Source organism: Labeo rohita, chromosome 19 (assembly GCF_022985175.1).
Source record: "Labeo rohita strain BAU-BD-2019 chromosome 19, IGBB_LRoh.1.0, whole genome shotgun sequence".
NCBI classification, from domain to species: Eukaryota; Metazoa; Chordata; class Actinopteri; order Cypriniformes; family Cyprinidae; genus Labeo; species Labeo rohita.
Genome location: NC_066887.1, coordinates 27,180,506 through 27,197,978, shown reverse-complemented (window position 1 = coordinate 27,197,978; position 17,473 = coordinate 27,180,506). Strand labels below are relative to the sequence as shown.

Below are 17,473 nucleotides of genomic sequence, written 5' to 3'. Positions count from 1 at the left end.
AGTATTGATTAAAAACAAACAAACAAAAAAAAAAAAATGCAAAGAAAGGTAACTTCTAACACAATATTACCAGTGGTGATCTACTGTTTAGACCAGCTAATGACCAACTAGAAACCATAAAATCCCGACTGGATTTGGCAGGTTCTATCAGAGGAAATAAATCCAAACTACCTCCAAATACTTTCAAAAACATTTTATTTGAAACATATCAATACACACAGTGTTGTTCACATGCGTAATAAAATAATTTATGCCTAATATTAATGTCTCTCTGGTTATGACAGTCATCCAATGACTAAAATGTGACTGAAAATGATCAGAATCATCAACAAGTGACATTCTTCTCTTCTTGTTCCTCTACTGTGCTGACCATCCAAAAATAAACAAGTGTTGAACAATATAAGTCTATAGGGCATAGCATGTGTACAAATCGCACCAAAAAATACAAGTTCAATCCGGTATTTTGGTATCCAATTTACACGTGAATCTCACAAAGGTCCAGGACACATTTTACCCAAAATCTCAAGAAAAATCTATTTTAAATGATACTTTCTTTTATATTTTGCTCAAGCCTATCTTTTAGGACCTTTTCAAAAAACTATTTTTTGGAAAATTGGCTTTATTCTTTCTTTAGATTTTGAGGTGAAATATGCCTAGACAATGTCTTCATAAGACTCTCCAATAATATGTTCTAGTTCCTTTTGCTAAGCAAACAAAAACAAATAATTTTTTTAAGAAAGCAGTGTGCTGCTGTCAAAATTGGTTAAGAGTTGAATTATTGCACAAATTCTTCAAATCAGATCATCTGACACACCTGTTATCAATGCATAAAATGACCTGTCAATCCATAATACACCTATTGTGTAGTTCATCCCTGTTGAATGCGTTTTCAAAGAATTTGTTTCTTAAAAACAAACGCAGACTCTAAACTATTTATATATTCAAACGTACGTCCTATATACAGCGTCATTGGCTGCCCTGCTTATTAGAACTTGCAACAGCAAAAAGTGATTGATTTTAGTACAAAAACGTTTCAATAAAATCTCTAAATATGCACCTTAAACCGCCATTGTCATAATACATTCCCATCAGCACTAACCAAGATCAGACATTATATGATGAGTAACAGCTATGGCTTTGAAGACAGTTGGTGGGATGCTGGACAAGTTTATGCAATATTGATTTTTGATGCTTGTTTCATGTTTGTCCAATTAAACCTACTGCATTTTCAGGCTATAAAAGGCATGTATGTTATGTTTTGTTGTTTTTTTTGCTTTAACCAGCATTCCAATATATACTGCAAAGAAAATATTCTGGAAAATAAATACTTGGCGTATTTATGAGATCTGGGTGTCAAACGACAATATGGGGATCATTGCAACATAATTAGATCAAATATCGACAACCGGACTAGCAGGAAAATGCATGAACGAGTCAAACTGTAAGTTTTTGACGTTTCGCAGTGCTGACGGACTGCGAGAGAATCGCTTAGCATAGATCTCAAAGTATTGGTTCAAATCCAATCCAGATAAATAAAAGGTAAGCACACAAAGCGTGGGCGATAAATTTAGATTTACATCTGTAGCACTACACATTTAGTTTGAGGTTCTCACTGCCGGAATAACAAGGAAACTACCGAAACAACAAAAAAAGGCTTATTTTGATGTTTCAACTGCATGAGTTTTGAAAAAATACTGAGTTCTCTCTACTGCTTTTTAGAGATTTTTTTTTTTTGCAGACTAAATGTGAAGGAAATACAAGAGCAATCTAATGGCTAGTCCTGACATGTTAAATGACCAAAAATAAAGTAAGATGCAGAGAATAAAATTTTTAAAAAACCCACACAGACATAAATCCCTTTATAAAAGCTGCTCTCTCTATGATAGTTTGGGATCTTCAGGGATGGGGGACTGGAAGTTAAGAAGGGAGATGGTCGGGTCTTCGGCTGGTTCCGACCCGAAATACGAGTCGCCCTCCAGCTCCAGGAGGATAGGCAGGTCGGTGCCGGTGGTTTCAGTGCTGACGGGGTCGGGAAGAATCACAGGCTGAGATGTGTACTGGACCAGCTGCTTGCCTGAAAATACCATTTGTCACGATAGTGGTGTGAAAACTACATATCTTTCAAATCACAAAATGTCAACACAGTAAAATGTTTGGAATTTTTCCAGTAAAACACAGAAAAAAAAAAAAAAAGGTACAGGAAAAACCTGTTTGAAGGTTAACAGCATTTATCAAATTTTTGTATGAATTGTGTGCATAAAGTTTTTGTTTCATCTTAGTCTCTTTGTAACTCTAGTTTATCATATATCTCTTAGACAATGTGTAATATTATTGTTATTATTATTATTATTATTATTATTATTATGTCAGTATATTATGCAGTTACAAAATAGATTTTATTACATTATATGGAATATTAGTTAAAGGGATAGTTCACCCAAAAATGAAAATTCGTTCATGTCATTCCAAACCTATAAGACCTTCATTCATATTCGAAACACAAATTCAGATATTTTTGATAAAATTCGAGAGCTTTTTGACCCTGCATAGACAGCAATGCAACTGACACATTCAAGGCCTGGAAAAGTAGTAAGGACATAATAATAATAATAATAATTTCTCGTAGCTTCATAATATTACAGTTGAACCACTGATGTTACATGGACTATTTTAACACTGTCCTTATTACCTTTCTGGGCCATTTGAAAGTTTTAGTTGCTTTGCTGGCTATGTAGGTACAGAAAGCTCTCGGATTTGTACAAAAATATCTTCATTTGTGTTCTGAAGATGAACGACATGTAATAATGACAGAATTTTCATTTTTGGGTGAACTATCCCTTTAAATAAATATGCAGTTTTTTTTTACTGTATATTTTAGCTCAGTGCCTAAAACCTAAAATATTTCTACCATAATTTTTATGGTTAAACGGTTGCAACCACAGCTATTGTTTCTTACCGCATTTTTTTGGGTTTATTTCTTTATTTATTTTTAGTGTCTTTGCATTTTAAAACAAAATTTGAATTTTCAAGCATCTCTAAATACCTGAATCTCCAGCATCTGCACCAGATTCAGTTTCTTTCATGGGTTCAGGTGACAGAAGGTCTTGGATCTGTAAATAAAACGCAGATATAAAATAAGCAATATGCAGATTTCCGAAGATGAATGTGCTCACCACATCTTAAAATGTTAAGATGTTAAAGTTGTTTCCCACACAACTGATGTTTTTATGCAAAGTGAAAGTACATTGCATAACAGGAATTAACCCTGCAGCAATCTTAAATATCTTTACTTCTAGCTAGCTGATATACTATTATTTGAAACCATGTCAAATATTTTTTGTTAAACAGATAAGACAAGTTTGTTTAAAGTCTTTGCATTCTGTTCATTCTGAGATGTGTTTCTTCTGCAGCTGTTAGACATTCAACTTTCTTAATCAGACTCAATATTATCTCTGTTCTTTATATTATATCTCTATATTTAAATAAGTAAAAAAAAAAAAAAAAAAAAAAAAAAAAAAAAAAAAAATATATATATATATATATATATATATATATATATATATATATATATATATATCTCAATCCATTAATAAATAAAACTTACACTAGCCAGGCTGTCCAGATCCACATCAGCAGAAGATGATGTGAAAATCTGTGAAACACAACAAACTGTTTAAGACTAAAATCGAGAAAATATTGCATACAGTAATATAGGTTTTAAATATATATGCTTATGTATGCATGTATATGACCCTGGACCACAAAACGAGTATATTTATAGCAATAGCCAAAAAATACATTGTATGGGTCAAAATGATCAATTTTTCTTTTATGTCAAAAATCATAATGTTCCATGAAGATATTTTGTCAATTTTCTACCATAAATATAGCAAAACCTAATTTCTACAGATGATGTATAAATCTCAGTTTCAAAAAACTGACCCCTATGACTGGTTTTGTGGTCCATGGTCATACATACATATCTGGTGTTGAAGACAATATTTACATCAAAGAAAGGTGAGGTGTCGAAGTTAATGGACTGAGCATTGAGGATCTGCTGAAGGTTTTCTAATCCAGAGTCAATGGTCTCTAGATGGTCACTTAGTTCTGTCCTGTGGTACAAAGAGAAAACAAAGAAAATCTTTTTTCCAACACCACACACAAACCAGCCAGTTCCACTCTCCAAAAACCAAACACTTTCATTTAAAGTTTACTTTACAAAAGCAGCCAAAAAAATTCTGCAATTTTGCTTCAGCAATAACAGGAAGCATTTAAACACACTCCTATAAGAAACGGGAGAGAGGCCAGTCCCCAGAAAGATCAAAACTGTGATGCTGATGTCATAGAGGGAGGCGGCGCTGCTGACCTCATCACATTAGTATCCAATCAAAGGTGAGAGGGGAACAGGGGTCAAAGGGTGATTGGGTAATTGGGGGATTCAATGAGAGCACAAAACATGCATCTTGGATCAAAATGCCATGCCACACTCCACACTTTCTTCCCACTATAAATTGTGATCATGCCGTTGCACTTCTAAAATTACGTTTAGGAGCCCCCGAAAACCCTATTCACGCTTTTGACCACCTCCAGCACACCTGAGACCACCAATGACCAATCAGCATTGAGCGTTTTTCAGGTATACTGGGGCAGAATTGAGCGAATGAGCCTGAGAAGACAAGCTAAGCACGGTTAGCGTCTATGTGATCAAGCACAGCGTCAGGCGTTCTGGGGACGGATCGGCCGACTGAAATGCTGACCCGGAATGAGGCCTGAGGTGTAGAGACGAAGTGGAGAAGCCGGAGAAAAGGCGAGAGATCTCAGACATCTGAGGATAACTGAAAAGACAGAAGCACAACATGGCACTGGAGACAGCAGGGGGCGCTACACACATCAACAGGCCTCTGCCACAGTCAAAAACGGGGCTGTTTGAGGTGGAACGGGAACTAGAGCCAATATAAGTAGGGGTGAAGTACAGATCGTCCTGAATTGGGTTTTTATTGAAGTCCAGGTGTTTTGAAGCCACCATGGCTGAATGGTTATAGAGGTTGGCTAGGGTTGTGAAACTGCACTATTAAAACTATTTCCTCAATGAAAATCTATTATGTTCTTGGACAAACCTTACATTCCTGTGAAAAAAAAATTATATATTATATATATATATATATATATATATATATATATATATATATATATATATATATGTGTGTGTAGCCAAAACCAGTTAAGTACATGTTAGTCCTACTTTTCAAAGAACAACTTGAAAATTAGACCAATTACATTAGATTTGCACAGTAACTTAAAGCCAATCAAACTCAATTCTTGTGTAGCAGTATGAACTCTGATTTTGCTAGTGATTTCACGCCACAGGTTTCATTAATTTGCAAAACAATCAAGTACACATTAGTCTGCACTATAATTACTTGTAAAATAAAGGCCCTCAAATTCAGTGCCATAGTGAAATAATGCACTGGCTTGCATGAATATCTGGAAGAGTATTAGTATTAGTCACTATGCCAGTCTGCCAGGGTAAACCAGGCAGCCAAATTCCACAAATAAGTCTAGCTGAACAGTTAGTAAAGAGCAATGCATTTGCAGGACAAAAAAAAAAAAATTTTTTTTTTTTTTTTTTTTTTTTTTTTTTAGATTTTCTGATTGATGAGGAAATAGATAGTTTACCTAGAAGTGAAAATCCTGTTATTAAATACCCACATCATTTACCATGCTTAATGTTTTTTTGTACAAAATTGAAAAGTAGCAATCCAAAAGAAAAGACAGAATGCTTTTTTCTATACAATGAAAGTGGACGGTGACCATATTTTAAGCTTTAAGTGTTATTTGAGTATCACTGATGTACTATTAAAGTTTTGGTTAATATTTTGAATTAGATTTTATGTATATTCCATTTTAAGGTTCTAGTATTTTTTTTTGTGTCTATATGTTTTAATTATTTATTTAATTTAATTATTTAGTTTTTGTTATTTTAGGACTTAAGGTTAAACTAAATTACAATCTTTTATGCCTAAAAATCATTAGGATATTAAGTAAAGATCATGTTCCATGAAAATATTTTGTACAACTCCTACTATAAATATATCAAAACTTAATTTTTGATTAGTAATATGGATTGTTAAGAACTTAATTTGGACAACTTTTCAGGGTGATTTATTTTTTTTTTTTTTTGCACCTTCAGATTCCAGATTTTCTAACAGTTGCATGTCAGCCAAATATTGTCCTCACCAAACAAACCATATAAATAAATATAAATCTCAATCTCTCAGCCGATGGACAAAAAAAGCACCATAAAGTGTCAAAGTACTCCACTAAATTCATACAGGTTTTTTCAAGCCATATGATTATTTTGTGTAAGAACAGCCCAATAGTTGTAATAATTCATAAACAAAATCTCATTTACAATTTCACATTAAAACGGCTGTTTGAGATCTAAGGATGTTTGCTTACATATAGTCAGAAACACTACACACTCAACACTCAAAACTTTTGAATTTCACATGTATCATGAACGTGCCAGAAATAGTGGTCACCATCCACTTCCATTGTACTGAAAAAAAGCAGCTGCTTTTTTGTGCTACAATGAACACAAATCAGTGAGCTAATAATGACAGAACTTTCATTTTTGGATAAACAATCCCTGCTGAAGCCATTATAGGATCACACCAAGAAAGCACGCAATGGGAATAAAGTGTTACTCGTTAAGGGAAGACTGTAAACTCAAACTGAGCAGAGAAGCTGTAGCTTTGTTTGCCCTAATCGAATGTACATTTGTTGGTAAACTCACTTGTCCAAGCAGGCCACGCTCAGACACTTCTGGTCATTGGGAGGCGGGGTCGGGGCTGTGATGGGCTCGCTCTCCTGGAGGATGGAGTTGATGAAGGTTGTGGGGGAAAGGGGCGTGTCCACAGGTACACCTGATCCCGCCACTTCAACTTCAACAGGACACACCTCCTCCACCTCAGGACTGTGGGCGGGGCTAGACGGCTCCTCCTTGATGTGGACCAAAGGGCTTGTTCTGCGATTAATAAAAAAAAAAAATAAAAAATAAAAGATGATGTAACATGGACTATTCTGTCGATGTTCTTGATACCTTTCTGGACCTTGAACATGGTAGGACCCTTGCTGTCTATGGAGGGTCAAAAAGCTCTCAGATTACCAAAATATCTAAATTTGTGTACCGAAGATGAACGAAAATCTTACAGATTTGGAGCAACATAAAGGTGAATAATTAAATGACAGAATACTCATTCTTGGATAAGCTATATTTTTATAGAAACTCAAGCATACCTATCTTCAATCCACTCCTCCGTGGCCACAGGGTTGGACTGCGCCAGTTCAGTGATATCAGAGATGATTGGCCCTGTCTTGACAGGTGATTCCGCGGTGAAGACCCCCGTTCCTGTGAAGGCTGTAGATGAGGGCTGCACACAATAAAACATACATTATTACACTTAAAGAGGCTGCTCACTTCCAGAACATAAATGATCTGTAAATTTTCTCACCCCCTTGTCAAGATGTTCATGTCTTACTTTCTTCAGTCGTAACGAAATTATGTTTTTTGAGGAAAACATTTCAGGATTTCTCTCTATATAGTGGACTTCTATGATGCCCGTGAGTTTGAGCTTCCAAAATGCAGTTTAAATGCAGCTTCAAAGGGCTCTAAATGATCCCAGACAAGGAAGAAGGGTCTTATCTAGCAAAACGATCAGTCATTTTCTAAAAACAAAGTACAATTTATATACATTTTATCCTAAAATGCTCGTCTTGTCTAGCTCTGCAGGAACTCTGTGTATTCCAGTTCAAGACAGTTAGGGTAGATTGAAAAACTCCCATCTCATTTTCAGCTTCAAAGTCATCCTATATCGCTGTTTTTTTGTGAAGGGTGTTTGATCTTTTGTGCATGTTCACTTTGTAAACACTGGGTCGGTACTTCTGCAGCAATGTAGGATGATTTTAAAGTTGGAGGAGAAAATGAGATGGGAGTTTTTCAACCTACACTAACTGTATTGAAACGGAATACACAGAGTTCTCGCAAACCTAGACAAGACGAGCATTTGAGGTTAAAAAGTATAGAAATTGTCAAGCTGTTTAGAAAATGACAGATTGTTTCGCTAGATAAGACCCTTCTTCCTTGGGTGGGATCGTTTAGAGCCCTTTGAGTTAAACTACATTTTGGAAGTTCAAACTCACAGAAACCATTGAAGTCCATTATATGGAGAGAAATCTTGAAATGTTTTCCCCAAAAAGCATAATTTCTTATCGACTGAAGAAAGACATGAACATAATGACAAGAGGGGTGAGTAAATTATCTGTACATATTTGTTCTGGAAGTGATCTTCTCCTTTAACAAATCTAGTAATGATTGGTAAATTCAGCTCAGTTTGATATAAAAGCATGCAGTACTCACAGATATAGAGGGAGATGACTCGAGCGAGTACTGCCGAGAGTATTTGGGCATGGAGTGTGTGGAGCTGCTGTCATTCAACATCAGCGGCCTGTGAACAAAGTGAAAAGTTTAAACAGATGACAATCACAGTTAACAACATTTCATATATGGTAAACACACTGCAGTTAAACAAGCTATTAATGTGGATATGTGTGTTAATCTGAGGTTGACTTGCATCTTTCGTTTCACTCCAAGGACTCTGTTGGTCCGCGCCAGTGTGATCAAGAACTGAATGAGCTGTGGAAACAAAGAAAGAATTGATTACAACTTTTTTAATTTCTAAAATACATTCAGATGATACTTTTTTTAATACATCAGTTAAAACATATCTAAGAATAAAAACACTGTATATTTACATTAAAGCAGTCCAGTAACATATGGACATAATGGACTTTGTTTCTTCATCAGAGCAGATTTGGAAAATTTTTGCATTACATCACTTGCTCACCAGTGGATCCTCTGCGGTGAATGGGGGCCATCAGAATGAGAGTCCAAACAGCTGATAAAAACATCACAATAGTCCACACCACTCCAGCCCATCATTTCATATCTTGTGATGTGAAAAAGCTGTGTGTTTATAAGAAACAAATCCCTTAAGGAATTTTTCTGGCTTAAATATAGTCCATAATTCATAATAATGCTTCCACCAGTAGGAAAACATCCATCCCCTGTAGTCCTCTCATATCAAAATCCACAAATATTATTGTTTAGAAATGTTTTGGAATGTTTTTACTTGTAAGTGGTGCTTAATATGTCCATATTTCTCTCCTGATTCAGACGAGACAACTTTTTTGCTAAAAAAAGCAATATTATGGATAAAGTTCTCATTTTTTAGCCAGAAGTTGTGGTTTGAAGTTTGAAGTCTTGATGGATTTGTTTCTGACAAACACACAGCTTTTCACTTCAAAAGATGTTAATTGATGGACTGGAGTCTTGTGGATTACTTGTGGATTATTGAAATGTTTTCACGAGCTGTTTGGAGTTTCTGACGGCAGCCATTCACGGCAGAGGATCCATTGGTGAATCAAAATGAACCGTTTAACAAAATGTGATCCTTTGGCCTTTTCATTTTGACTTTAAAATGATAAAGCTGCCTGTGATGTTGGATTGAATGAACTTTTAACTGAAAAGGCTTTGTTCACCAACAAACACCAACAAACGTATGAGTCACTCTGAATACATGGAAAAAGTTCAGCTGATTTTACCTTATTGACGACTTTCTGCTGTTGAGTATGTTTCTGTCTCAAAGTGGCAACTTCCCTCCAGAGCGCCTCATTCTCACTGCGGGAGAGAGACAAAGACGTCATATAAAGCTTCAGGCAGTGAGATCTCTCAGAAAGTGTGAGAATTGAAATTTTCATGCATGTTTTGTTCACAACGAACATCGACAAATATGGCACTAAACTTTGTAAGCGGTCACTGAAAGATCTCTGTGGTTGGTTGTTTTTTTTTCCAGGGTGATTGAGTAAGGCCTGCTTCTCTTAAACTCTACTCCCTTCACACTGATGAAATGGCATTTTAAGTGTGCGCTCGAGAGTCAAATATGGCCACAGACACACTGCCTGAACACAGTCCAGCACACAGGAACAAAACCACAGGCTAATACCGAACATCACTATGGTGAAAATGGAAAATTCAAATACAACAATGCCAGAGAAGTCCTACGAGTAAAAGAACATTTGAAATCATTTGAACAAACAAAGTTTGAAAGACACAACAAAAGCAACTGCAAGGTCCTTCCTTAAGCACAGCTGCACTGTCTGAAAGATCTGCTTAGGAAGCACAACATATAGGAAACTTCTATATGTAGGTCATACTTTAGTTTTGAAAACCAATTCTCACAATTAACTATTACCTATGATTTATGCTTCAGTAATCTCTTAATTTGTTGTTTATTAATAACTAGTAAGGTAGCTGTTAAGTTTCTAAAATAGAAAAAGTGAAGAAATAAACAAATTATATATAAATGACAAATACGAACTGTAGGTGTAAAACCTAAAGTTAATCTTTGATCTAAAAAAAAAAAAAAAAAAACTTAATAAAAAAAATTAATAAGAATCCTATGAATTAAAACCATCACAGGTCATCAAAATATACCTATATATGAAATATGAATAAATGCATAACAGTCATTGCTTAAATTAAGAAAAAAAGAAATAATACACATGTATGTGTGTATATATATATATATATATATATATATATATATATACACACACACACACACACACACAACACTTATAACTAAATATAATGTAAATTAAATTATAACAATGCACAGATCTCATTAAGCAAATTATACTTTATATTAAAAATATAAAAAAGGGAGATATATAACAAATATATAAAAACATAAAAAGCAGTGTTTACATGTTTTACACTAAAACATTTTTCGAAGCTGTAAGTAAAACAGATTTAAATCTGAGATTATAATTAAGATCTGAGTAATTGATAATTATTATTTCATTTTCATTTATTTATTTAATCAGGGACAATGCACATTAATAGTACATAATATGTAAAATGCGCCAGATTTAGCCAACACTGGCTAATTTTCCGTAGTCCCTTATAACTAATAATAACTGAAAAATTATAATTGAGATCTGAGTGATCATTTTACAAGACAATATTGTTTCAGGCTTTCTAATTTCACGTTTAATTTAATGTGTTATTTGCAATTACTTTGTAAGTATTTGTAAAATTTACTATCAATTACTGAGTGAAAATGATTTCCAAGTTAATCTCTTTTTCCCAGAGTAAAGTATCAGGAATATTTGACTTGAGTGACATCATCTGTGTCTGACATTCATCTAATGGACTCCCTGCGGACGGGTCTCTTATATCGAGCAAGAGACAGAGATTATGAGAGGACTCAGCTGCATTATAACCCAGCGTCGCTCGTCTGTAAAACAGCAGAGTGCAGGAAGAAGCTCTTTAAGAGTCCCCTCCTCCGATCAGGTGACCTTCCCCCGCTCACCCCTCAGCAGATGGGACGGGGGTTTATAGGGGCAGGTGTGGATTCCAGTAAGCAGGATGATAAGACCTCTCCCAAATCTCCATTCAGACTCAGAAAGACACAAATTCCAGGCAATTTCCTTTAAATCCCTTTCAAAATCTCCTTCACGCAAAACAGACCTTCAAAAATCTAACAACAATCCCAAAAAAACAACTAAAAACAGTTCAAAATAATAATAATCACAATTTGTCTCAAATGTTTAAAAATATTGTGAACAATGTACATTTTTGAAATTCTGAAATCAGTTCATTTTGTTTGAAAGGCAAAAACGTGACAAACACGTGACAAATCCAAGTGGCCTGTCCAGCTGTGAGAGCGGAAAGTGACAAAATGCCTTTGGACAAGCTAAGAGCAGCTGCCGAACCTCGTCATACTGGCGTGAGGACGGCTGTCTGTTTTAGAGCCATGACTAACAGGGTTTAAAAAGGACCGCATTAATAAGCGGTCACAAACCCAGCAGAGATTAACCCACATGCACAGTCCTAAGCGTTACACTTTGAACTGCTATTGATATCAACCCAGCATAACACTGGATAAAGACTAACCACTAAGCTGTCAACAAGCCAACTGTTACATCAGTCAAACTTTTCCCAATAGGTTTAGGAACTACACGAATGCCAGTTTAGATACCAAACAGTCACTGCAATTAAACTAAAACAAAACATTATTAGCAGAGAATTTAAAATTGAAAACTAATTTAGAATATTAATAAAAACTATCACTGATGCTGAAATAACAATAACCGGAATTTGTACCTTAGTGTGTGTAAATAAATGAACAAATAAATCAATAAAGTTGACTTTAGATAGATAGACAGACAGGTAGATAATTAAATACATAAATAAATATAGCTGCAAGCAGCGGGTTCAAGCGCTTCAGGTATTTAAGCACATAAGGAAAAAGCAAGGCTGTAACCACCTAAATCAATTATTAAAAAAAGCATTTTTGTCAAATCCAGGTGATTTACCATAGAAAAATGATGTTTCGATAACATTTATGACTGGTATAGCACCAGGTGTGGTCTGGTCTCCCTGAAACTTTGCATGCTTATTTAGAATCCCCTGTCACATGTGCTCAGCGGTTTTTGTGAAGTTTTGAGTTTTCGTTTAGGCTTTATAGGCTCTTATAGCACCACCAAGTGACCAATCTCTGCATTTTTTTCCCTGTGACATCAGCTTGAGCTCTTGCATAAGTGTGCCGAGTTTGGCGAAGATATCTCATTCTGTTAAGGAAATCGCTAATCCTTGACCAATCACAATAGGGTTTCAGGGCTACGAGCTTGAAGGTTTAGAAACCAAGTTAAGACAGTTTAGACACTGAACACGGACTTTAATTAAACAAATTAAAATGATAAAAAAAAAAAATAAAATAATAATAATAATAATAATAATAATAATAATAATATTATATATATATATATATATATATATATATATATATATATATATATATATATATATATATATATATATTATTTATATAATTATAAAGTTAATAAAAACTATTATTGTATCTCAAATCTAAACTGATCTGAATTTGTACCACAGTTTGTAAAAAAAAAAAAAAATATATATATATATAAATAAATAAATAAATAAACAATATAATATTTTTAATATTATTTTGACACAGAAAATTATTTTAATTCCTTTAATAAGGACTAAATTCTTGGCTGACAGCAAGTCAACTGTTACATTACTCAAACATTCCCTAGTTGGTTTATGAACTACATGAAAGCCAGTTTAGACTAAATTAATCCAGAACCGGAAGAGGAAGTGAAGAAAGGGTAAAGTATTTTGGTCAAACTTAAATGCAATGTGACTTACTGTTTGAGGGTGCTGATTTTGGAGTCCATTGACTCCTGCTTGCCCTTCATGAGCTGGACATCTGTGATCATTTTAGACATATCGTCGGTGCTCAACTTGAAGTCCTCGTGTTTAATATTTGACACCTGCAGATGGACACAATGAAAACGTCAAAGATACAAACTGAGGTGTGTGTGTGTGTGTGAGATTGGAAGCGTGAGCAGAGTCTTTCATAACCTGTTTCTGAACCCTCACATAGTGGAAAGCATGTGCTAATGGTTTGATTTCCGGCCCGAGCTGGACATTTGGACAGAGTGGGAAAGGAAAGACTATAAATCGGAGGGGTTGGAAAGTGGCGTCGATGGAGCATCAGAGTGACGCCAGATTAAGTGCCCCAGAACCTCAGCCTCTAATCCACACATCTCCAGCTGGCTTCCTCTCAGACCTGCTGATTATCGCAATCTGTCACTGAGCCAATGTGAAAACGAGGGACACTGGGATTGCAAAGTGGCCCGAGAAAACCCAGCAGAGCACACGGAAACCATCACACACAAGAAAATGTTTTACTTGATCTGGTTACCCATCACCAGACTCTGCACCAGTGTCCCTCGTTTTCCAGACTCTCACAGAGAACTCTGCACATTTCTGAATGGAAATATATAAAGCGCAATTAGCCGAACAGAAGTGGAGTGTTTTTTAAATGGTTTGGTTAATTCCTGCTTTCCATTTAATAATAATTAGCACAGAAAACACTAAATATATCTGTGAATTTGATCTGATACTACATCTCGTATAAATGTATGTATATATGTGACCCCGGACCACAAAACCAGCCATATGGGTTCAAAAATCTGGTATCTGAGGGTGCAAAAAACTCAAAATACTGAGAAAATCGCCTTTAAAGTTGTCCAAATAAAGTTCTTAGCAATGCACATTACTAATCAAAAATTAAGTTTTTATATAATTACGGTAGGAAATGTACAAAATATATTCATTGAACATGATCTTTACTTAATATCCTTATGATTTTTGACAAAATAAAAAAATCGAAAAATTTGACTCATACAATGTATTGTTGGCTACTGCTACAAACATACCCATGCTACTTACGCCTGGTTTATATATTTATACTTTATGAAACACGATAATACAAAGATGTTATATTATTTACTTACATATTATTTTATATTATAATGAAAAAATTATATGTAGATTTGTGTTTTATTTCTGACTGTTACCAAGTAGGGCTGTCAGTAGTATAAAATAAAACAATTTATTAATATTTAAATTATTTCTGACAATTATTTGGACATACAAATTTGGTAAATGTGAAAATAATAATAGTAATAAATTGCATAAAATATCAATTAAATATGTTGAAAGATGATCATTTTTTAAAAAATATTCAGTAAAATATTTCTGGACCCTAGTTTGAAAACCTTTGTCCAAGGACATACTTACTAAAGCCAGAAAATGCAAATACACCAGTGAATCAAGTGTACGTGACAGAGAAAAGAAAAAGTTACACACCTACATTACAAACTACACATAATCCTGAAAAGCCTCTGTTGGAGTCTAGTAAGAAAAGTTCATTTATAATCCCACTTTATTATGATTTTCCCTGTGAGAGTATATAATTCTGGCAAATGTTCATTTCTAAGCGAAACGCTGCAGGTTTCAAAGCCAAACACGAGCAGCAGGGAATCCCCCAAAACCCAGATCAATTCAGACGGCATTAGTGGTCTGACATCATGACTGTGCCCTAAATGAACTTCAGCCTGACCGTAAAGCTGCTTTGGATCAAAAAAGCCCCTCTGAAATACCAACTAATTATAAAAACCTGGAGATCATTCAAAACTCAAGGTCACTGCGGCTCCCATCTCATAAACACCCCGCTCATATATTCTCAGTTGTTTCAGGAAAGACAGGCAATCAGGAAGATGAGTTTCTACCTACCGTTGTGACTTTCCTCTTGATATTTTCCAGCAGATGCTCCTGTCCACGGATGAAATACGGATGCTGGAATTCTGTGTCGTCTTTTTCTGGCTTTACCAGCCCACCCTGCTCAATGTGGACAACTTTCCGAAAACCATCTATGAGAAATACATCAACATGTTATAAGCACATATACCTTCAAACTCAATGAGTTTTTATATAGATAAAGAAGACAGAAGCTAAAATTAGCATCTGACCACACTGGAAAGTGCTCTGTAAATATAATTTACTATTATTAAAAAAAAATGTTTAAACTGTCAAATGTGGACAACTACAGATTAACATAATGAAACTCTGACTTATATTAATATAAGTATATACTTCTATAATAATTTTCCAACAAAAGACATATCAAAATCTTTCATAATGACTGCAACAAAAGTTAAAAATATTTATTTCAACGTAAACATTTATTCTAAACATTTAGGATGTAAAACTAATTATGCATAAAACGTAATATACATCATGGATAATCAAATCAGTATCAAAATTTATTTACAAATCACTTTAAAAATGTGACCCTGGACCACAAAACAAGTCTTGTGTCACACAGGTATATTTGTAGCAGTAGCCAACAATATATTGTTTAGGTCAGAATGATTTTTTTTTTCTTTTATGCCAAAACTCATTGGGATGTTAAGTAAAGATCATGTTCCATAAAGATATTTTGTGAATTTCCTACCCTAAATATATTAAAACTTAATTTCTGATTAGTAATATGCATTGCTAAGAAAGCCATTCGACCTTTATCAACTTTAAAGGTGATTTTCTCAATATTTAGATTTTTTATTACAGATTTTTAAATAGTTGTATCTTAGCCAAATATACAATACACCAATGGAAAGCTTATTTATTTAATGTTTTCAAAAAACAACCCTTAATACTGGTTTTGTGGTCCAGGGTCACAAATCAGAGAGTGTACTAAACATGTTTGTTTATGTTTATTACATAGTTGTCAGAATTCTCTTATACTTACACATATTGAGCTGGCGAACAAAACTGGCCATGTTATTGTGTTTAAAATATTTCGGCAGAACCTCTTTGGAAAACCTGCCCTGGTCAAACACGTGGAAGCTGTTCCCACTCTGAAAAAAAACACATTACAAATGATTAAAACACTAAGTTTAGTAAACAAACACATCATCAATCGATCTATAATTTGTCACAAAATTCAAAAACAGCTTTAGTTCATTCAGAAATTGAAACAGATCTGTAAGCCTTTCCTGATGGCAATCCAAAACAAACCCAAGCACCCAGGCAAATCCACTTATAATACTCCAGATTTAGACAAGTGTCAAATGCTATTAATTCAACACTGCACACGTTCTTGTTAGTTTATTTTACGTCTCTGGATTAAGTCTTAAACTTGGATTTTAACTAATAAAGCATATCTGTTAACGATCTCAGGCCCTTTTAACCAAAATATCAACAGGGCCACAAGGTAAAAACTACAGTAAATTTAGGATCCCGTGCCTCCACACCAGAGGTTATTTTAGGACGTGCTGGTTTAGGCCTAGACTAGCCCATCACAAATGAATCTAGCTACAATCCAGATCTGCAAACCTTCCACAAACCATCTGAAATCAACAATCACAATCCAAACTCACAGGACTCCAACAGATTAACGGGTCCGTGTCCGGATCCTCCACCAGCGTCCAGAGTTTGGTCAGAAACGCAGGTACATTGTTACCTGAGACCATCACACCTCCAGGCCCCACACTGTGATACTCCATCACAGATCGTTTAGTGCTTGTTTCTGACGAAAACTACAACTCTGTAATGAGTCACTGATGAACAGCAAAGCTACACACTCAAAGTATGGCTGTACGCCACAGATTACGCTCTTCGAATACACGAATCTGATTCGCTTCCCTCCTCGTAATGTGTTTGAATCTCGTTTAGAAAGCGATATATAAGATTAAACTAATCTGAATAACAGCTTTTGAGCATTCAGAAGTAGTGGAAATTTCCATTAAATCCACATAGCGTACAAACTGCGTAGAAACAACCAGCGCTGAGAAGAGTCGCGATCCGATGACGCCACCGTGACGCGTGTTTAAAAACCTCAAAGACTTTTTGAAAAAATTTAAACAATAAATACATAAATTAAACCACATAAAATCATAATTCAACTTGTTTACATGTGTCTAAAATAATTAACTTGTATAAATAAAAGATTTAAATGTTCACGCGTTCGAC

General features: G+C 34.8%; 1 protein-coding gene across 2 annotated transcripts; it reads right to left on the bottom strand.

Annotated features, from left to right (window-relative positions):
• Nucleotides 1–178: 178 nt before the first annotated feature.
• On the bottom strand, nucleotides 179–17,303 carry hsf1 (heat shock transcription factor 1). 2 transcript variants are annotated; one of them, XM_051136705.1, is made up of 14 exons: nucleotides 16,882–17,303; nucleotides 16,251–16,359; nucleotides 15,236–15,372; nucleotides 13,301–13,425; nucleotides 9,664–9,739; nucleotides 8,634–8,695; nucleotides 8,420–8,507; nucleotides 7,300–7,433; nucleotides 6,797–7,027; nucleotides 4,758–4,835; nucleotides 4,007–4,112; nucleotides 3,605–3,652; nucleotides 3,044–3,110; nucleotides 179–2,074 (listed from the first exon to the last, which is right to left on the bottom strand). In XM_051136705.1, exons 1-14 carry the CDS (start codon nucleotides 17,005–17,007, stop codon nucleotides 1,878–1,880), a joined length of 1,584 nt encoding a protein of 527 aa, XP_050992662.1. In that variant the 5' UTR covers nucleotides 17,008–17,303; the 3' UTR covers nucleotides 179–1,877. The 2 variants fall into 2 exon arrangements, with proteins under 2 accessions (XP_050992662.1, XP_050992663.1); XM_051136706.1 differs by lacking the exon at nucleotides 4,758–4,835.
• Between the last annotated feature and the right edge of the window lie 170 nt (nucleotides 17,304–17,473).